The 23,525-nt window shown below is 42.5% G+C and overlaps 1 protein-coding gene across 1 annotated transcript in view; it reads right to left on the bottom strand.

Annotated features, from left to right (window-relative positions):
• The window catches only part of SMAD3 (SMAD family member 3), a 74,921-nt gene extending 53,170 nt beyond the window's left edge, over positions 1-21,751 (bottom strand). The window contains exon 1 of the mRNA XM_005511194.4: positions 20,889-21,751. Coding sequence (XP_005511251.2) covers positions 20,889-21,094 — 206 coding nt within the window. The 5' untranslated portion in view covers positions 21,095-21,751. The remainder of the gene's footprint in view (positions 1-20,888) is intronic.
• Positions 21,752-23,525: the final 1,774 nt, after the last annotated feature.

Here is a 23,525-nt window from a genome sequence, read left to right as displayed (position 1 = left end):
ATCAAAGATTCAACAAACTGGATGACAAATGTTCAACTGTATGAGTTGCTACAAACAGAATGAGCATGATAATGCTGAACTCCACAGCCAGGATTATACCCATGATGGAAACAATGGGACATATGGGCACAAGTAATATTCCTCTTTCTTTTAAAACCGTCTATTGTTTAAGAACAAAGCAAACCACATCCAAATACATCTGGCATCAACATCTAATGTTTTGCACGCTGATCCTGCTTTCAAAAAAAACAAAAAAAAAACAAAAAAACCCCCATACATCTGAGTATCCCATGAATTCTGCTGCTGCGCATGATAAATCTGGACATTTTCTGGAGGAGGAATTTAACACAGATATAGTGCTGCCTACCAAGAGCCAACTGGGTCCGATCCTCACCATCCTCCTTCCCTTTAATGTGGCCAAGGGCAAACTTTCCCTAGGAGAGATGGTGGCTGGAAATGGCCTCTTGCTGCCACAAAGGCAATTCATCCCGTTTGCATCCTATCCCCTGCTTAGATCTGAAGAGCGTCTGGGGAAGAGGGCAGCTGGGAGCTGGCTGAATATTGCCCTGGAATGCAATGGCCGGCTGCTTTAAAACCACAGCTTTTCTCTGCGGGGAACAGGCTGCCGGCAGGAAACAGGCTCATGTTCTGTACAGAGAATTCATCGTAAGGAAAAAGCTTCCACGAAGCACTTGGAGCTACCATGAGCTACTGCACGTGTGCACCCTGGGAATTCTGAGCTTCGGAAAATGTTTGAGTCTCCTTGTCCATGTATTATACCCTGGACGTGCTCTCAGAAACAAGACAAATCTGAAATCTCCCCAGGGAAACAAAAGGTGACTAAATGCACACCTTGCTATAGGTTTACCTGAAAACAAGACTTAACAGTCCCCCAGCACCTAGAGAAAGCACAGGGCCACTGAGGGCCCAGTTAGCAGAAGTCAGGCACCAGTTTCCATTGGTGTGTGCTATTGTGAGCAGAAACGAGCCAAAGGTCTGCAAGCAACCTGCTCTCTTCTCAGCCTGCATTTGAGTGCTTGGGTTCCAGGGTGCAAATCTTGTCCAAGTATTGACTCCAGCTGAATAAATGAAGTGGAAATTAATCACACTGCCATTCGAAACAGCTTTAGCTTTCCTCCAGCTAATGTCCTGCCAGGTTTCTCCAGGCACACCAGCTCTCGTTCAGACAGAGCCTGAAGATTTTCTACATTACTTTGTGCTTTCCAGACCTGTTGAAGCCTGGTGAAAGCTACAGGTGCCGTAGGTCCAGAAAGTCCAGATACAACCACTGCATGTGCACAAACTGCAAACTTGTGCAGCAAGTCTGACACTTTGAAGAGGCATCTCGACTACTACATGTTTTCTAGAGTCAGTTCAGGTCTAACACCTTGCCAAACTGCAGACTTACTGTGTGTGTAATCCTACAGATGTACACACATTTCTGTCCAAGAAATCCTGAATAGAAATACAACAGCCTTAAGCTTTGCCTACAGAATTCGGACCATGGCAACTAACAAAGCAGCTCTACCCTGGAGCCCATCCAAGCAATTTAAAAAAAAGCTTATAGTATTAATCACCTTTTGACAAGTTCCACCACAACAGTTTATAATCCTATCTACTTTAATTCCCTGAAAGTGTCAAAGTTCATTCTGCACTGGAGTAAAACCAAGAATGAAGCAGAGAAAGAATTCCACAAAATGGCACCTTTCTTCAGCACACAGCTGGGCAGTAAGAGACCTTTTTCTCTAACCAAACAAATAACACTGGAGAAGGACACTTTTTATAAAAGTTAAAGAAATAACAGGCAGGAGAAGCTTCTTTTGGACCTCAGAACCACTCAGGTGAATGCTAAACCCTTCTACTCATGGCCAAACAGCCTCCAGCACCCCACCATGTCCCTAAGTTTTGCAAGAGCACCAACCTGTCAATCACTCAAAATGCTTCTTCCTGATTATTCTCTGGAATTGCAGTTTTTTGGGTGCAGGGAGCTCAGGGCACCAGTCCCAGTTCAACACCATCCTCATGACTTAATGCTCGACTTTGGGTTCCTCAGTTGGCTGAAGATCAGCTTGCCATCAAAAGCCTCAGTTCAGGCAAACACGTAGATACATCTTTCAGTCTTATTGCAATGAGCACTACGCAGCCCTTGCAGAGTCGCTGACTGCCAAAAGATATGCAGATGTCTTCTGCTGGTTTAAACCACATGGGCTGAACGAAAATTCCTCACATCTCCTTAGAGCGTGTGCTCCTGACTGAGACTACAAACTAGTCTGCTTTGCTAGGCACTTGTAAAGCATATTTCAAATAATTGTAATCTTGAGGTCTTCTCTAACATCACCACAATGTATATGTATTAAGTTAAAAGCACACGCGCTGCTACCAAACAGTTATTTAACATTCATTACAACTTGTCCAAGCAAGCCTTATATACCGTGTAATCATATTCTCCTCAGGGCAGAAATGCTCAGCGAGACTTGAAAAAACAAGATACTGTTTTGTCCCGAGTTTACCCATAAAAGAAATATTTGAAGTATTATTAATATAAGTCTTTACCACACCCCTCCTGAAAACTGTGTAATCGTACCAGCATCTTAAATAAAAACAAAGACAAATTGGAAAGAATAAAGCAGATCTTAAATTTCTATTTTTCATAAAATTATGGAAATCACACTCCAATCCGAACTCTGACTTGCTTCATTGTTGCTCATAACACATGTGAACTTGTTTACCACCCAGCATTGTTCTACACTGACACAGGTGATGATTTTTTTTAATGAAACCTTTTCAGATACCTTCCCGGGCAATTTGCCCACCTTCCTACACTATTCAAAACTCCTTCTATGCAGAACCAGAAGTACTAAAAATACTTACAGGACCTCTCCAGGTGGCAAGGATCAAGACTCTTGAGTCAGGCATCAGGTTCATGGCAAACTGCCTCACCTCCCGCTGCCTCTGCACAGGAATTGCTGCAGTTTTGTTTCCAGAGAGTCAGAAGTGTCAGGCCATGGGGACACTCATGTTCCAACACGTTCTCTCCTGTTCTTCTCAAATCATAAGGCAAACCACAGAGTTTAATTCCAAGTAAGTCAGTAATATATTACTCTACCTAAGCGCCTTCGCACTCTTGCAGCCATCAGTCCCAAAATCTGTGCTTCTGGGGACATCTGCTCTTCAGGAAGTGCCTTTGAAGGGCACAGAAAACAAACCAAAACAAACACCATGGGACAAAATTTAACATCATGTGAGGCATGGGGGACTTCTAGAGGCAGGTACAGCAGAAATTTCATCTCCAGTGAAAAAAAGTTAGAAGACCAAAGCAGAACTGAAGACCACCATAACTCTGGGCAATCTGGTTTTAAGTTCTTCTCAAATTTAGTTTCATTCCAGATGAGGAGAAATTCAGTTGATAAAAGGTAGATTTTCTAGCAATAATATGTTTAGACTTTTGTAAGGCAATTGGCTGTGTAAAGTTGGTAAAAATATACCCCCCAAAAACGGTTAGGGCTAAAGAAAATGTCCTAAAAGATCTAAGAATTTCAATCTATTGTTTTTTTGGGGACAATAACGAGTGAAAACTGAATCACAGCAGTGTAAGAGTATGTTTATCAGAGAGGAAAATGTGAATAATGAAGGACCCTTCAGTCTAGCTAAGAGAGATATTATATAATGAAGCAATGCCATAAACTGACACCAGGCCAATTGCAGCTGAAATATGGTACTTTGTTGTTGTTGTTGTTATTGTGAGGAGATAATTAGCTATTGAAAAAAATTGAGGTCATAGTGGAATCTCTGCCTTGGTATCTTTAAATGAAGACAGGATGCACTTCTAGAAGACGCGCTTGTATAGGTTACTAATTTCAATACTTCAATACAGAGCTCAAACTCTACCCACAAGCCTGATTTAAAAGTGCACGATTTACAAGACATCAGGCTGGATGATCTTGTTGCCATAAAAATAAAAAGACACTCTGAGAACTCCAATGAACTCCACACAAGCAGGCAGCAGACTCACCCAGAGACACAAATGGGATTACGCCTTTTAATGGTCATCTACTACTAGACTAAATCAGAGGTGTAACATGAAGCTCTATCCCTACTCTGTCCCCGAATGCCTCCTTGTGTTTTACATTTGCCTGCCAGTAGAAATGTGATTTCTAGAAACAGGGAGCTAAACTAATTATCTGATGTTCCATTTTCTTTATAACCCCAAAGAATAATATTAATATATACTTAGCAAGCAGACTGCAGTCACCACGAGCTGAAAAATCACTTTAAAAGCATTTGGGAGAGGATTGCTTGTAGAGAACAAAGTAGCAGCAACCCCGCTGTTCAACAGATAGGCTATGAAAAGTAAAAAATAAAATCAAAGAAATATTACTGCATGCAATGCAGCTCCCTCAGAAACACATGGATCTGACAGCACCTCAGGCCATCCCAGAGCCATGCATGAGCAGCTGCGGATTGCAGGAAGGGAATAGTATGGCTGGACTTAGACGTGCGATTAGTTCCGCTGACTTACAGGAGACTCAGCCTGGCAAGACTCTTCAGAACACGTCTGACCTCCAGCGTGTGTGAGTTTGGTGGGCTCGCTATTACTCATCCCAAGTGTTCGCAGGGCAGAAGGGCTTCCTACAGCTCACATGGCCGCAGGACCAATGGTGGGAAGCTCACTGCAGCACAGAGATCATGGAAATCTTAAAGAAAGCAGTAACTAAAGGAGAGGAAGATTATTAAAAAAAATATAGTAATAATAATTCAGCGTTTAGGCTTACAGAGAAATCTTTTCCACTTACACCCCACCCCCATATCAAAAAGAAAGACACAAATAAACCACAAAGGGAAGGAAGGAAAAACCTCACAAATTTTTATGTTTGTTTTAGGCCTACTGCAGCAACTGCTTTGCTTCGCTTTTATCTGCTTTTGTGGTGTTTCCAAGCCCTTGACTGTAACAGCGAAGTCCTCTATACACAAACAGCAAAGGGTTTTCTACAGCAGGCAGGGGCCTTTGTTACTGATGGAAATTAGAGACAGGTGTTGATTGCAGAATGGACGGTAGTTGCTATGCACAGGGAACCTGGGAAGCAGAAATACCAGAGTCCCTGAGACCTTATTACAAAAATAGCTGTAAGCTCCTTCCCCCAGGCACTTAATAGACCAGTCCGTGAGAAAATAAGTTCTGGTGATGACTACGGTTCACACACATCTTGTAATAAACACTTCCAGATTTCATGTCTCCCAGCATACTATTACTGTTATTCATTATTTGCTAAGAGATGACAGAAAGCAAAGTATAATAAACAAAAGAATAGAAATCTCCACAGCTCCCGCCCCAGAAACCTTAGACTGGTTTTGCATAGTGTCCCTCCAGGGTGCAAGTCAAAGCTGTTCTTCCCCCTCCGCCTTTCCAACACAATAAATGAACAAGTCAAACAGCTTGTGGTATTTGCATGACTGGGGAGAGATGATCTGAACAGTTTGAACAGCCAAAGTCTAAATAGTTTGCAAGTAGTAAAACACAGTTAGTGACAAAGTCCTCTGAAGACCCTCACCTTGATGATTATTGCACTGCCAGTTACTACAAGTATTACAAGATGAATCAGTAATGACAAGCAAACCCTGTAATTTTCACAGTAGGCTCTTTCTACTTATTTTCAACTTAAAGATAATCCCACTTTTATTAGGTGCTGATCTACCACTTTAAGTATTGCTAGAGCACTGCAGAGGAAGAGACCAAATGCCAGAGTGAGAGGTTTTAGCTAAAATAACCTCTTGAAGGGCTTCAACTAAGGCAAAAGCATAAGGAATGTAATGCTACATTGATTTGAGATGCATATGAACACCACCACCTGATGGTAACAATATGTTAAAATTATAAAAGATTCTTTTGATGTAACTTAAAGGGAGAAGATTTAAAGAAGAGTATTTTCATCCCATGCACCCCAGGCACAATTCCTGTTGATGACAGTTACACGTCTATGTTCCAAAATATTCTCGTCTCTGACAAAACGCACAGTGGTGAGCTAGCTAGTATATGATGAAGGAGTCCCATAAAGTTATAACGCTTCACATCTGCATTATCCAAGGTATCTGGGTAGCAGATCAGTGCACATGGGAAGATCAGGCAATTGCCAGGTAATATACAATTAGCTTATCTGTGCGCTAACAAATGCTCAAATTGCAGAGAGCCAGGCTTGTTTAGGAAGATGGAGGAATATTTCAAAGGCTGCTCATCACCTTGTTGCACAAGGGCCACATGTTCACTCACATTCCACACGAACACCAGGTCCCTGCAGAGTCCAGCAAAGCCCATTTTTGCACCCACATTTCGCTTGGTTCTAACACCCTCCTCCAGCATGCAAAATATTTGAGCCCTCATGGAAAGTGCCAGGCTAAGGATACCCCAAGAGCTCAAGCTCTTCCTCAGGGGATGTGACCACTAACAGGCTACGCACCTTACGTGATGAGACATCGTTTAGTCTTTTCTTTGAAGAGGACACCAAAAGGCAAAAGACATTCTGCATCTTCAGTGTCAGCCACTGCAGAGGCACCTTGTAAGGACAGTTACCAAATGGCTTTGCATGTGCTTAGATGCTTGTTCACCAGGCAATCATGACATTACTCTCCACTAGGAAAATTATAAGCTTGTATTGAACAGTCCCTGGTAGCAACAGTGACAAGAAACTACCAGTGACAGGCGAAGGATGTGAGAAAACAAAACACTTCATCATAGTCACATTCTTCAAAGTCCAGTGGTTCACCCAGTGAGTTCCTGCAGTGGTTTGTAGGTAACAAGAACTGTGCTTGTAGAAGTGGAAACCATAAATCAAATTATGTTACTGATGTATCATTATCTGAATATGCAGAGCTATGACAGCATAAAAGCACATGGAAATGAGATAATTCAGAGTTGTCATTTCTGTTAAAATGAACTTGGCTTCCAAACAACGTTAATGAGACAAAGGATCACAGAGTATCTCAAGTTGGAAGGGACCCCTACGAATCACGGAGTCCAACTTCCATTTATTGGCTTATTAAGAAAATACTCGGGGTTAAAGTACAAGACAAAAAAAATTACTGGCAAATAAAAGCAGGGTTATTGCTGTCACAACTTCCACCAACATAACACCGCTTGCTAGGACGACAGATCTACAGATGCATCTGCCAGCTAACTGCATGCATTCACAGTAGCTCGCAACTCCTTCGGCCTGGGGAAAACTTATTTCAAATTTCATAGAATCATTTTGGTTGGAAAAGATCTTTTGAGTCATCGAGTCCAACCGTTAACCATTAACCCGAAAGAAAAGATCGCGTGAGCAGTTTCATCCATGCTGACAGCTCCACAACATACATTGTGTCTTTAGCCAGCGCTTGTTCAGTCCCCGAAAACCACTGCAGCAGGTATAACCATACGCAAAATTTAAGCACTTGACTTGCTTACTCCTCCTCCAGTCTTTTGTGCCAAGAGATAACAGCAGAACACAAAAGCGGAGAAAGGTTATCCCGGGAGCCTGCGCCCTGCATTCCCAAAGGACTGCCCACGGCTCCTGTGATAGCTACAAAACAAACTACGCACATCAGCTTTTGTGAACCAAAACACACATTTGTCTCCTGCATACTTTTGAATAACAACCTCACTTACTGTAAAAAAATAAAAACTAAAAGAAAAACCCTAAAACTAAAAGAAAAAAAAAATCCCGCAAGCTAGAATTGGATCCAACTTAACACAAGGTGCAATTTTTAACCAATAGGAATAAGTTACTGAATCACTGTTAGAAAAGTTATGGCCTGTGTTTTGAAATAAGCCTTGTCTTCTAAAAATAATTCCTCAGTGACTTAATTTACAGCAATACACTCCATATGTAGTTACACTGCACCAACTTTCAGCTGGCTTTTGACAACACTCAACCCTCACATGAACCTAGAAAAATATCCTTCAGAGCTCCAAGTAGCAGTGACTGTAAACCAAAATCAAGGAGGAAACATGATACAGTTTGTAAAATCAAGATGTGATTCTAAAGCAAAAGTGTGACAAAGTCATTTACACTTCCCAGTTACTCTCTCACAGAGATGTAGGTTCACAGTTCTACTGGCCACATTCTTTTTTATTTATATACATACGTTAAAAAAACAAAACAAAACAATGACAAAACAAAAAAAAAACCCACCACAAACCCAAACCAAACCAAAAAACATCAAAAAAAACCCCACCAAACAAACAAAAAAACCCCCCAAACATAAATACATAAAGAATTGTCCTAAAACTTCCAATGGCCTGTCTCCAGTCCTAACCTTCCTACTTGTTCTTTCTTCCACTGAAGCGCACAATCAACGGTTTCAAGTACAAGCCGATCTTTCATCGACTATCAGATAAACTGGAAATATATAAACTTTGAACGCAAGCACTCAAAAGCCAAATTAATAACAGACTATTAGTGCTCATTAGCTCTACCTCCCACCTTTCCTGTTTCTTTTTCTTCTGGAATTGCTGCCCTGCCAGTACAGCAGAGGCTCTGAAATGCCATCCTAAAAATAGAAAGCAAGAAAAGAGAGAGGAAAAAAAAAAAAGGGAGAGAACAGGAACTGAGAGAATAAGCAGAGTGAGAAGCTCTGTAATACAAAACTGTCTCCAGCTTTAAAGTCATCAGCCAATCATAATCCAATAAATTCCTTTTTTTTTTTTTCTAAAATCAGAACACTCAAATGTCTATTTTTATTCCTGTTTAGAGCAGCTATCTCAACAGGGCTTTCAAACCAGCAGAGCCTGGCATGCAAAGCACTGACTTACAAAACTCAATTTCAAGCCATTATTTCCAAGGCCTCCACTTGCTTTTATGGGTTCATTTGTGCCCAGCACACCAATGGTTTACAGCACAGGCACTCAGCAAAACATGGAGAAGCAAAGGGAGGAAACCAAGGAGATGTTTACATGAAACTATTCTTTCTGCCAAGAACAATATCGAAGGGTTCCCCCTTCAGGACCGTTCACCATTCCATGTATTAATACCTAAATGGCTACACAGTTATTCCGATATCCTAAAACACACCTGCAAGTGCGATCATCAGGAACCAGAATATTAAAGATAGGTTTGAATTAAAGCTTGTTCTTCGGGCCCTCACACATCCCAGTAAGAATTACAAGGTACTCTTAAGGCACTGAAAAAACCAGAACAGTAAGGAGCTGTACTCATCCTAGATCTGGAAAACATGCAAGGATAATAAAATCCCATCTCTGCAGTATCCAAGGAGGTGGTGTATCCTCAGCACTTCCACACTTGCTTTGTGTGGAGGTTGCCCAGAGAAGCTGTGAATGCCCCATTATTGCAAGTTGAGTTGGACGGGGCTCTGAGCAACCTGAGCTGGAGAAGATGTCCCTGCTCATGGCAGGGGTGGCACTGGGGGAGCTGGGAAGGTCCCTTCAACCCAAACCCTTACATCAGACTGTAATTCCAATACGCTAGAGGCCTCTTCCTGGTTTTAATTAAATATTAGTTTTACGAACATAGTTATCAATGCTACATCATGAGTATGTTATAACTTATTGGTATGAAATATAAACTGAGAGGTCACAAATGCTGCCCTGTCAGTAGAGCACAGGTCCTTCAACAGGTTGTGAAACAGCCATCATGAAAAGATCCTTAAAGGAATGCAATTAATATTGTATCGTAATATAGTAAATACTATTTTAAATGGGTGTAGCTGACCGCATTGGAGCTTCATTGTTGTTATTCAAAGAAAGTAACGATTTAAAACACACAAGGACTAATCCAGCTGTTATTTTGCTCTTAGGAAATCTAAGTAACCATGATCTCAAGTGTTACTTCTCAATCCTGACTGTTGCCCACAGCAAGAATTCAAATTCAACTTGCTTCAATACCTTTGAAAAGAGCATTTACTTCAAACTTGTAAATGATTTAAAAGAAAAAGCTTAATTAATAATGTTGTTTCCAGCCAGATGGCCAGCTATTAGTTTTCAGTCATCTCTTTTGGAACAATACACCAGAAGTCTTCAGCTGCAAAGGCGTTTTAAAGCAAATAGAAGTGACTGCCCAGCACCCTCAGTGGCTGCCAAAATGTTCAGTAAAAGACACAGCTATAGGCAGAGAATTGTTTAGTTTTTCCACCTTGCGTTGCTGTGAGTCATGGTTGTAAAAGTCCACAATCGCTTGACAGACTCACATTTATTTCATTTAACATTTTGTATCGCATTAAATTAATACATGGTTATACAATATTACTTAAATGCAAACATGAGCCTACATGTGTAGTGTTTCCCCTGGACTTGTGCTGACAGAATCCAAACTGGAGCTCAGTCCCAGACCACTGCAGAATGATGTGTATCAACCAGTCAAAATATTCCCTGTGCACAGGAGGCACCAGCACAGAGATGAACAGATAAATGTGATGCAAACCCAGCTAAGGTTTACCACAAAACATCTGCGGAATTCTAATATTCTCACTGACGTAGCAACTACATATTTTCAAAGAAAGTTTCAAAAAAAATTAAAACTGCTTTCTTGGTACAAATGAGATGCTGAAGAGCAACAGAAAGCTTTTCCAAGTACCAAGGTATTGGGCTTTGCAGAGTCGACCTCTCAGGATTTTTAGAGCTGTCCATGAATGTTATAAAACGCTCTGGCATCCTCGTGGGGCAAGTACTGCATGTGCCAGGTAGTTCAGAGGAGGGGACAAGTAGGTTAAACATTTTGCTCAACGTTACATAGTGGTATGGAACAAAACCTGATGTTTTCAGCCTTCCCTAACCACAGTGTACACTCATTATGCAGCAATCCACAGCTTAATTCAGTTATGACTGGGAAAAACAAATATGCAACTCTAATTCTACACATGAACTTTCAGCCTATAGTTCTACCAAACAAGCAAAACCAGATTTGGGGAAAAGCTTCAGTGATCAACCGTCAACCTACACACAAGTTACTTGCAGCATCTAATTCAGAACAAGGCTCAAAACAATTTGCAGGCTGCCAGGAGACCTTTATTGGTGGCAGAAATCAGCTACAGAGGAGTATTACCTTTGATAATCAGACAGTGATTATCTACTTTAAAAAAAAAAAACAAATACATTCAGTTATTTTGTAAAGTTTGTTTCTAATACAGTAGTTTCAAACCAGCTGGTTTCTACTTTCCACCATTTTAATATCCTGTTTCCCCAAAAATAAGACAGGGTCTTAAATTAATTTTTGCTCCAAAATTTATTACTTTTTTTACACATACAGCTGCCTGGACACTATTTAAATTGACTTTGTTAACAAGCTGTAACTAGGGCTTATTTTTGGAGTAGGGCTTATATTTCAAGCATCCTCAAAAATCCTGAAAAACCATGCTAGGGTTTCTTTTTGGGGTAGGTCTTGTTTTCGAGGAAACAGGGTAACCCTAATCTGCAAAAACTCAAAACAAAAACAAAAACAAAACAAAAAACAACATAAACAAAAAATCCACAAAATTTTGAACAGAAAACAATAACTTTAAACAGGCCAATAAGATTGACTTATGGTGAAGCTTATGTTCAGTAAGTCAGGTAAATTTAGGCTCAAGGAGCAGATATGGAGAAAGAATAGCCAAATCAGATGCAAGTTTTGCCTGTGAAATTCTTACAAAATAATTAATCTGGGGTCTCCAGAGTTCACTGGAGTTTCACTTGAAGATTTCAGATCAACATCAATAACTATTCCAGCCATTTCCTCCAACCAGCTGCTGACTATGGGAGGATAAATGAAAGGACAAATGTTATTAGCAGACCTTGCGCTCATCAGAGCTCAAGGCCAATAATTGCGGGGGGGCTTTATCCAGGCCATGCAAGAGGAAACCCAACTCCTGCCCATGTTTGTAGGGCTGGGGATGTGGGAAGGGAGAAGCACATTATAAGGGCTTCACCACTGGTATGCAAGATGGTTAAAAAAAAAAAATAAAATTAAAAAAAAAAAAATATATATATATATATTTTTAAGAGATGAAAAGGAAAAAAGAAACACAGTGAGAACAGCCAAATGCCGTCTTCTGTGCACGCAGAAGACGAGGAGCTGCTGCCAATGCCAACTCACTGCCGGTGGTATCTCAGCTACAAAACGTGGAGGGCTCTGCCAAGCCACACTAGTGCCCATCAGAAAACCCTCAATGAAACAGGAGTGAGAACTCCTCCGAAAATGAAATGCTTTGCAGAGAAGTATCATTTTCAACAAACTTGCAGCTAAATCCTGCCTGGCTTCCTGCCACATTTCCAGCCCAGGGTTGACAAGTCCAGCCTTGGTGGGACTAGAGCCCTCAGGTCTCACAGGCTCCAAGTTTTGCAAAGAAAAACCCACAGAAGCCCCAAACCCCTGAATTTAAAAGAGAAAAATGGGTAATATTCAACCTACAGACACCTCTATCCTCCATTTTCAGTTCACTGCTTTCTTGTGCCGGCCTGACTCTCCTTTCACTTGGATATAAATCAGAAGTAAATTTACTGAAATCCATGTAATAACACAAATGCAAAAGAGTGGGAAACGACTCAGACTCCAGCTGCTTGTTGGCATTTCTTTTAGGCAGAGTGCTTTTTAAACACTGATATAATTTTTTTGGATACTGTTACACGTGTGCTACAAATTGGCTATGCATCTGACTCAGGGGGAACAACAATTTGTTCAACAAACAGTAAGAAGAAAAGGACCTTTCTGTACAGTTCCACGTGTATGGAAACCACAGACTTTGTATCCCTGTGAAAAAACCACATCTGGTCTTTCCGAGTACAACAAAATTAAAGGTGCTTGTAGTTGGGTCTTTGTGTTCCCACACAGCAATGCTTAAAATCCAGTTATGGAGAGAAAGGAAATTTGGGGAAAAAAGTGTCCTCTAGCTGCTAAGTAGATAAAGAAACAACAGTTTCACATTAAGCATAAAAACAAAGAGGCATTCTCATGTTCCACAGATGTCTTCTACTAAGTCCAATGTTTTTGTGAACTTTAACTGAATTTCTCTTTTCATGCTCAAGCAACTAGAACAGGAAGGACACAGTTTTTCCTCTTTTACTGTGAAAAAGGAAAGTCAAGTATCGGCATCCATCATTCAACCACTACTGGCTGCCACCTCACCACAAAGGAGGGAATTTCTGGTTTGACTTCCTTTTTTAAAAAGATCATGTTATGGTTAATGATCATCACCAATTCAAAGATGATCTCTAACCTTTCCCCTGATAAAATCTGTAAGCAGAATTTTAATGAAAATTTCAGATTAGATAATTACAAATTATGAAGTGAGCTAAGTATGGCCCACCTAATACCCTGACTCTGAGACGTTCTTTCCCGAGGACTCTGAAGCCTGGAGGACACCAGGGCCCCACACAGACAGGCAGACACCTTGTCCCCTGCCATCTTCTCTCCAGGATTCACAGACCTCACTTTTCATAAACTGATGTCTATTCCTCCAGAGATCGAAAAGCAGATGCTCCCACTCACAGGGCCAGGCACAGCCCATCTGGACTGAGTGTGCAGGTGCCCGAGGACAAGGTTGGACAAACAACTACCCAAAACGTGCAACTTCTTGCCCTCACAACCTCAGTGCTGAAGAGCAAGTGGGTTATAAAGGTATTTCTAGTGTCAAACAAAATTTATGAAGATCACCTATCCACCTTTCCTAGACTTACACAGGTTACATCTCCAACAGGTAGGTTTTGCTGGATTTTTAAGCATGTTCTTTCATGAGGCTCACCAATGAAATTTATAATTTCATCACATCTTCCACATCAACAGTGGATCCTAATACCCCAAAAATGCAATGAAATTGACTCCTCGTGGAATAGTACAATTCTGAATGCAAGCAGGCTGAAGAACCAAGCTCACATGGAACATTTTCTCCCTGTACTTCCCAGTGTCCTTTCCTGAGCGCTGCTCCCACTCACTGACATCTGCTACTTCAGAAACGTGCTCCTGTTGTAAGCAAGGCCAGTACCAGCAATTGCTGTTCACTCTGAGTCAAGCCTGTTTGCATGGAGGTTCGCTGCTGCGGAGAAAGGAATGATGGTTCAACACTTGGAGCAACCAGCGGGACACGCAATCCCATGGATTTCCTGGCCTGCTCATTTGGAACAGCCTGAAGTCTGCACCGCACACAGCCCCGTGGGACAGAGAAACCTACCTTGCCACTAAATGAGCTCATTTGGATACTCAAAACAGTGTAGCCACAGCAGCTCAGGTTTAATGGGCTTCTTAGTTGACAATGAAGATTTCCTGTTCAGGAGCTCATGCGATTCCTGGGTGACCTTCTAAAAGATAAGGCGTTATTATTTCTTACCCGGCTGGGCTCTTCTGAAGATCAAGGTTACTCTTTTTTGTTCCTTTATTTTTTTGTTAATAGGGTTCCTATTACTATGCACAAGTAGTTTATTCCTGCTCACATTTGTTCCCTATGCTTCTGAATGATCAAGCCTTTAATACAGAAAGAAAAAGCTCAGGCTTTTTACACTGTTTCTACAGAGCGACAGTACCAGCAGCAATCAAATTTTCCTGCTCGCCTAAGGGCAAGTCCCATCATTCTGACAGTGATGGCAAATGAGGATCAGGTCTGAAAGGCTTCAAAACATCTTTGAAAAGCAGTACTAACCCCAACAACTGACATATTATTGTCTCTTCAGTTGCACAGAAAGTTGTGCTACCAGTGACAAGTACAAAAGTTTGATTATTACCAACTGTCTTCTCTTTATGTTTGGACTGAAGTCGCATGTACCAAAGTGTAATTAGCAAACATTTGCTGAGCTTGGTGGAGTCAGTCTCCCAGAACTGGAGTGTCTGGACAAGAACCTCTGCCCTGCCTTTATTCCCCTTGCTCTCTTCACTGCCAATCAACACAAGTAGCTGTGGACTGGAAAAAGCTTTTTACACAGCACATCAAGGCACAGAAGGACAAAAGTTAATTAGGACTATTCATAAGCCTTACTGGAAGAGAGTGCTGCATCACATCCCTGAAAATTTAATTGCACTCAATAGAGGAAAGCTAGGAAATAATAATAATAATAATAATAATAATAATAATAATAATAATAATAATAATAATAATAATAAAAGAAAAAAAAAAGAAAAATAATTTGGGAATAAAATCTGATTTCAATTTAATTCAAGCACTGTTTGGCCCTATTTATTTTATAAAGTAGTTCATGCAGGATAATGGCATTATTGTGCATCTAACAGCATTAGAAGCTCCTAATAAATTAACAAGTGAAAATTAATGGCTGTTCAGTCCATTAAATCTTGTTAATTTATTTTTGTTGCAATAATATAGCGATCACAAGTTTACATTATTAAACCAATATTTATTAGAAGAACTCATTTTAATTGGATCCCTGATGTGATAATCCCATACAGTGTGTATTTCTCAATTTCATCAATTTTTTGCATTTATTTCTCATTATATTTAAATGACTGCAATGTTCAGGGTCTTTTCCTAATACTATGAAAGTTAAGCAACCATTTTAAACATTTTATTTCACAAAGATTCAACACTTACTACACAATATAATGAGAATCTTATGAGTCCTTTTCAGAGGCTATTTTAAATATTCTAGTCTCTTGAGAAAGGGGAGAAGAGGCAGAGATATGAACATTTGAAAACATCTCAACAAATGGTAAACCAAATTTTTTCCCCTTAGCCCATCAATGTTCTATACAAACATTGCTATGTTGTCTTTCAAATCAAGGGGAGTTTTACCACCAGTTTTAATGCAAAATGTCAGCTGGGACATCTCAGGGAAAACAAACAAACAAACAAACAAACATATATTGGCAAAAGGTTTTGGATTGTACTGGCTGCTGACAGAAAAATTACAAATGTGAGAAGACATCTTACCAAGGGCTGGGTCTGATGTGCTTTAGCTTAACAATAGCGTTCTGTTTTTTTAAAATGGCTTAGTGTGGACTAGAAGTCACCTACCCTCTCTGATATCCAGGCTGTAACTCCAATGCAAGGGTGGGGAGCAGAAACCTCTGTGCCCAGAGAGTGGGTTTGATGAGGAGGAAGATGCAAAAGGTACTGATGGACAAGCAGGACTGCAGGCAGAAAGCACACCTGACTGTAATCCTGTGCACACTGACCGTATTTTCACTTTTAGACCTGATCTGCAAACTCACATGAACACTGGTCACAAACAGACCTGTAAAGCAGAGCCTACCCTGCCACTCTCAGTGCCACCATGAAACCTGCTCACGTGGGCTCCATGAGCAGCACAAAGGTTAGGACAGGGCTGTAAAAACCTGCCCATAAAGCTGGGGTGGTGCCCAAGCTGGCACACAGGGGTCTGGGGCAGTAAAATTACCGGCACCAAGTAACTGTGGCAGCAAGGCTGTGTTTGCACACAGGGACTGTACTAGAATCATCTCCATCTGATCATCACCAACCTGATCTGAAGTGCAAATGCTCTTAAACAAATCTATGCAATATTAAAGCTTCTCACATACAGGGACAGGCCAAATTGAAAACAAGGTAGTTTAAAATTTGCATTAAAAAAATTATACAAATTTGCACGTGGACACACAAAACTGTGACCAGCCCTTTGCTTATTACTGATGCCAAATGGGCACCAGTCTCAAAAGAACACACTCCACAGTCTCGCAGACTCTGCCACTAACTAGATTTACAGTTTTCATTTTTCCTGCTATTGAGGCAATCCTAAGAACACGCTCAATTCTTGTAAATACTGTGCAGTCAGCTACCAACACAACAGACGGTATGCTCACACCCAAGATGTTCCTAAGATCACTTAGGTATTATCCTTGGTCCTCCCCACCAAAACGTAAATCATTCAAGGAACACCTTGTTCAGCTTCTTTTGAAAAGCAGATGTGCCACGTTTCCATTTCAGTTGGTACATTCTAGTCTTATCAGATGAGTTCCACAAGCAATAACACCCACTTCTCTTCAGAATTATTTTCTAAATTAAAAACAATACCACTTAAAAGAAGGTGTTCCTTACATACAAGAATCCTGGCTCCCCTAAAACCACTGGTGATACAAAAAAAAACCCAAATACAGTAATAGGTTCAAAAGAAAAATATGCATATGAAAATATATTACAAAATACATTACAAAATGCCATGAGACTTATGTCTTAATATGTGTGGCACCACTGAAAATCTATAAACAAAGCATTTACTACCTCACCCCATATCATCAAGACTATATATACTATACAGCTTTTAGAAATTAGTAAGAGCTCATCACAGGTTCCTGGCTTCTCCAGACTTCAATGTAGGTTAAGAGTTAAACACTCATCCTGGTTCAGCCTAACACACTTTATTTCCCAGGCAAAACGCTGATGGTTTATCAGGTGCAGAGTATGGCCTCTCTTTAGATCAGAAATAGTATTAGAAATTCACTGCTCTTCTCCCAGGGCTGAAGTCCACAGCGTTCTGCAGGTATGTAGTAATGTCAGTTGTAGACTTTGCTTCATTAGATTCCATGCTTACTGTAATCTTTGGTCTCCGAAGCAAATAGAGCCATCAAAAATACAAGATCTGATAGCAGCTGGAGTAGACCTCAGCTTGGTCACGGAACAAAGCAGAGAGGCTGCGAACTCCAACACCTGGCTGTGCTGGGGCGCGGGCTAACGGCACACTGGCCTCAAACTTGGACAAAAAGTGATTAAAATGACCATCCCAAAAGCTGGGTTTTCAAAGTCAATACAATAGATGTATTTAAATGAACAAAAGAATGTGGGTTTTCAACTTTATCACCCAATACAGTATGAAAAATTGTCTTACTGACATGCAGACAGCTTGCTACAACTCACTAGGTCAGGTCTTGACACCAGAGCCCACCAGTTTAGCACAGAGGTTTAAAGGCAGCTACCTCCTGGAGAAGGATGGGCTTTGGCAGCAGTGAGGAAGATGAGGAAGTTCTAAAGATGTCAATCTGTCAAGCACCCAAGAAACAATTGGATGGTCTGAGACTGGGAGGTTTTTCAAGTGGAAATTTCTTTTTGGTACAGGAAAAAAAAAAGAAAAAAACCCCCACAAGACAGAAAGATCCTGCCAGCAGAGCATTACCCTGGAATCCCTGAAGGTCTCTCTTGCCTTCTGCTGCTGCTGCTACAAGTCCTTCCAACAGAAAACCTTGGCCCTGAGGTGTCTGTCACATCACCTTACAAATGGCGCACTTGGAAAAGTAACACATGTTGAACAAATACACATGCAAATAAACTATTCATTGTTTTATAATGCATGGGGAGATAAAATGTAGCATGTGTATTTCCAGTATCACATAGATAAAAATGACAGCAGGAACAAATCGGTATACTAATTCCTTAGCACTGCAACAATTTTTTTTTCTTCTTCTTTTTTAAAGGAATCCCACCTGATCACTACAGGAATTTGCTAGGTAGTCATAATTCCCATGACCAACGCTCTTGCAAAGCTCAAGCACTTTTACATCTGAAATTTGCTTCGCCTCATGGATACAATAGCTAATTTTGGACTTGCCCTACTCCTGCTGGGCCAGAGTCATCACTGGCATAATTCCACTGCAATTCAGTCTACTGATGCCTTACAGACAATGCACAAGATGATCTAATCCTTAATGACAGTTTTTCCCCTTTTTTCCCCCTCAACATACTTATTTCACTATATAGTAAAAGGACATATGTAGAAATATTAAAAACAAACAAACAAAAAAACAACACAAAATTAACAAAAACCATATAAAAACTGCCTTTCCAACACTAATTTTGATTTATACCATAATCAGCTTCACAGATAAATCAGGACAAACAGCACAGTCCAGAGGAGAAGACTGAGCTCCTAAAGTCACAAGGCCTGAAAATAGTTCCAGCTCTGCCATGGACTTCTAGACAAGCTGTTGCACATTTCCATGCCATCCCCCAGTCTGATAAACAGGTATCAACCTCTTCCTATGCTGCTCCAGAGGGTCCAACACAGACTAACCTACCCAGGCTCATCCGATCCCTGCAGTACACATACTGAACAACAAAAAAAGTACAGATGAAGTGTTGTGTTTAAAAACTATTGCTGAGCCATAAGGAGCTACCATCAAAATATGCTGATGCTTCCTCCATACCAAGGCTTAAGATCTGCAGGGTACAGGCTCCGTGACATAACTGACCATGAAATGTTTTAATTTCTGTTTAGATTTCCTTTAGCAGAGCAAGGTCCAGGAGGAACAACCATTCACTTCTGCACAGCAGGAACAGCCAGGACAATCTCTGGAGACAATAATATTTATGACTTGTGACATCTGCTTGTGTTGTAACTTGTTTTCAACCTTTACAATTATTTTTCTAAATTAAAGCACACAGCTTTTGAATTATAAAATATCAAAACCTTCCTCCTTTATCTAAACCACCTTGTTACTGGTAAAAGAAGTACCAAGAGGCTTCGGGCTCTGCTCCCTAACAGGTCAGCATCAGCTGGACACAATTCCCAGGTCACATCAGCAGGGCTGCTCAAGTAATTTTCTTCTTTTGAAATGCTAAGGATTTCAGGAAAGTGGTTTCAATGGGGTATTATCTATGTGGAAAGCACACTGCTTACCAAGAATTTAAAAATATAGGTTTTAAGGCATTTGCATCAGGTGGTGGCTCTACAGGTTTTGATTTCTGCTTCATCTCCACCAAGGCAGTAACTCTAACAAAGGCTGAGATGTCTATCTGAATCGCTGGCCAAATTCTCAGCCACAGTCATTCACCACCAAAAGGATACGGAGACTTTATTTTTCCTTGAAGAAAACCCCACTATAGTTGTTGGAAGAAAACTTTAAGAGTTCCAAATATTCACATTTCTAAGCTACTTGCTTCACTTTTTCATGCAACAGATGCTGCTTTGTGTTAGCTACTGCACATTAAATCATTCTGACAACTGAGAAAGCATACATTTGTTTGCGCGAGAGAGAAGCATGAATACACACACACAGAGATATCTTCTCATGCAGAAGCATGCAATTATGCAGCATTCAAATATTTGGGATGAACTTTGGCCTTTGTTTAAAGAAAAAAAAAGTACTCTCAACCAACAATCAGTAACAGAATCAGCAGTCATCTGGCTGAGCTCTCAGAAATCAACAAATCTTCAGCAATAAAAAAGCGCTTCTGGCCAGCTATTTGAAAGTTACTTGGAAAATTATTCTTAGACAGGATACTTTTATATATATCCTTTATGATTTAATGGTCTAATGGACTGATCTTGGAATTGAGGCTAAAAATAAAATCTATGTGAATTAAAAAAGAAATTAAAAAGAAGTTGTATTCACCCTCACATGCTTTTCTTTCCCCTCCAAACAACCCCCTTCAGCTGTGCCATTTGCACTCTTGATATAAGAAGTAATTTGAAAACACACGCACAGCAGGGCTCTAAATCACCTCTTCAGACTAATTCTGTCCAGCTAATATGGAAGAAACCAAGCAACTCAAACAAAACCATTTTTCCCGATACATTAATCACAATAAAATCTTAATGGAACGGCACTAGAGAACACGCTGAAACTTTTGAAAATAAATATCCACAATAAGTATAACCGTAATCCAGAACGATTCCAACTTTTCTTTTTTTAATCTCGGTTGAAGACATGTTTTCTCCCCTACATTCCCCTCTTACTTTATTCCTCTTTTGTTAGTAGACAGTATCCCAATTCTGTAGCCAGTTTGGTGTGTTGTTTTGTTTTTTTTTTAAACTATATATAGCCAAGATAGAGCATGCAGGAGAGGACTTAACACCGCACCGAAGTGCAGTGAGGCTGCAAAGCAAAAACAACCCCCTCTGCCCGGCTGTGCCGGAGCATGTGCCGAGTCCCCGGGGACAAACCTGCCACCGAGGGGCCCCCGAGCGGCCCCGTGCCCCTCCCGCAGGGGTCCCCGGGCGGGGGCACCCCCTGTTTTGCGTGCCCCCTCCCCCCTACCTGGGGATGGTGATGCACTTGGTGTTGATGTTCTGCGTGGTGATCGCCTTCTCCAGCTCGTCTAGCTGGCCCGTCTTCTTCAGCTTCTTCACCAGGCTCTTCACCGCCTTCTCGCACCATTTCTCCTCCTGCCCGTTCTGCTCCCCTTTCTTCCAGCCCAGGAGCCGCTTGACGATGGGAGGAGTGAAAGGCAGGATGGAGGACATGCTGGCTCTCCCGGCGAAGGGCCGGCAGCGCCCCGCCGCTGGCTCCGCGCTCGCCCCACGCTCCGCTCCGCGCAGGCCCCGCCGCGCCGCGGGCAGCACAAAGCCCGGCCCCGGGCGGCGGTGGCTCGGCCTGGCCCGGCGCCGCTCCGCTCGTTCTCCCCGCCGGTGTCTCAGCGCCTCGGGCCCGCGGCACCAAACTTTGCGCGGAGTTCGCCGCCTCTCCCCAGCGGCGGCAGCTCCCTCCTCCCCCTCCTGCCCCGCTCTGTGTGCGCGGAGAGGCGCCCACTCCAGTTCATTCCCAGTCTGTCTCTCATGCAAATTGCCTGCTGGCCGCCCCGGCCCGGCTTCCACCCCCTCCTTCCCTCCCAAACACGCTCACTCACGCCGCCGAGGGAGGGCGGGGAGGCGGCCGGCCCGCCGGGAACTCCGCTCCCCCCACACACACTGTCCCCGCCGGCGGCAGCCCCCGCGCTCCGGGCGGAGGCCCCGGCTCCCCGGGCGGAACGGGGCTCTCCCTGCTGCGGCCCCGCTGCCTTGCGGAGTCCCCTCAGTGGCCTTCCCGCCGCGAGCCCTCTCCGAGCGCAGGGCGGGAAGGTCCCTCAGGGCCGCGCGGCGGGAAGGAGCGTCCCCAACCCGTGCCGGGGGACCCGCGGCTCTCCACCCGCCCCAGCCGCGGCCCCTGGGCCTGCCCACACCCGCCGAAGCGGCGGGCCCCTGGCGGGGAGACCCGCGGTGCGGGTTCGTGCTCCTCCGGGCCGTGGGCTCACAGGGCTGTAAAAGCCCAGAAGCGAGATAAAGAGCAGTGCCCTGGAAAGATCCCATCGAGGGGGAAGTCAGCAAAAATAAACACAAGCAACAAAACCCCCTCAGTGAGGGGAAGGGACGGAGGGTCTGCGGGCAGGGTGGGATGGATGGATGCCACCCTCACCACAGATGTTTTCTCTGTGGGAAGGTGTTTCCACACAGACAGCTGAACACAGCTTGGTCAGTCGTGCTCAGACTATCAGCAGTTTTTTGTTTCAGCTCCTTTAATTTACTATTCCATTCCCTCATCTTTCCACCCTGAGCACCAGGTACCCGAATAATTTTTGCCCTGTATCAGGCACAAATGACACTCTGGAGATGTTTACTGCCAGACCTGGTCAGAAATTCTCAGACGGAATATTTTTGTCAGAGGATGGCAGTTTGCTCAGATCTAGGTGTTTTGTAGAGATGCTTTGGGTTTGGCTGACTCAGTGGCATCCAGGTACATTTCCAGTTTCTCACTTTCCATCACTGGACACACTGTCACACTCCCCAGTCTCTACCGTTGCCTCCTCCATATCAAAGGCGAGCCCAGACCCCAAAAAACACATGAATAAAAACAAGAGCTCCTCAGGGCTCCAGTTCTCTGACACACCATCCAAAAATGGTGCCGAGCAGCACATGTGGCAGCTTGGCAAGCAGCAAGGAGGCTGGGGACCACCTGCAGAGTCACCGGGTGCCTCCACTGAGGCTCTCACATTTCTGAGCCCCAGATGCTTCACAGATCTTTGTAACAGCTGCCCAGGAACAACGGGGTAAAAGTTCCAGGGGACCCAGCTCCCAGATTCTGAGGTTTCGAGCTGAGACGTGCTTCCCGGTTTTCTCCATCCTATCAAACGGGATGAGGGCAAGCCCAAATTTGGGAAGCCTCCGGGGCTGCTCGGCAGCTCCCAGACGCACAGGTTCTTGCCAACCCACAGTCTCGTATTCCAGGTTCCATACAACCCAGTGGGGAGACTCCTCGAAAGTCGGCATCCAAAAACTTTCCATGCCTGAGGATGCGAAGCAGCCAGCCGTGCAGATTGCCTTGTGGCAAGGTAGAAACCTATGGGTTCAGATAGTGTCTGATGCTCAGAGGCAACTGGTTTGGCTTTCACAGGGGTTTAAAACAAACAGCCTGGTTTATTCTACATTGACAATACCAAATTTTGAAATATCAATATTTGGTACAAATTAAATACTCTCCTCGTTTTTGTTTTTTTGTTTTGTTTTGTTTTGTTTTCCTCCAGCATTTTCATATTATTCCCCAACATGCATTCCCCAAGTGTCTTTAATTTTGGAGGCTCACCACTAAAATTTTGGCACATGGCCCTGACCCAGTTTTTGGCTGCCTTAGTTGAGATGCCTGAAGTACAGAGATGTGGAAACCCTGTAGGTGATCCCAACATCAGTTGAGGAAATAGTTCCTCAATACCTCTAAAACAATGCAAAATATTTTTGACACAAATTATCCTAAAAGCGGGATGCCCAAATTACTGACTGTTCCTCCTGCCTTGCTGCATATTTGTGTTTTTCTGAAAAGGCCTAGTTCCTGATATCTGGTGATTAGTTAAGAATCTGAATTTCCATTTATTTTTTTTCCCCTCACAACTTTAGAGATTAACCTGAATATGTGAAGCAAGTGAAA

Source organism: Columba livia, chromosome 11 (genome assembly GCF_036013475.1).
Source record: "Columba livia isolate bColLiv1 breed racing homer chromosome 11, bColLiv1.pat.W.v2, whole genome shotgun sequence".
Taxonomy (NCBI): domain Eukaryota; kingdom Metazoa; phylum Chordata; class Aves; order Columbiformes; family Columbidae; genus Columba; species Columba livia.
Note: the sequence above shows the minus strand (reverse complement) of the source record. Positions and strands in the feature narration are given on the sequence as shown.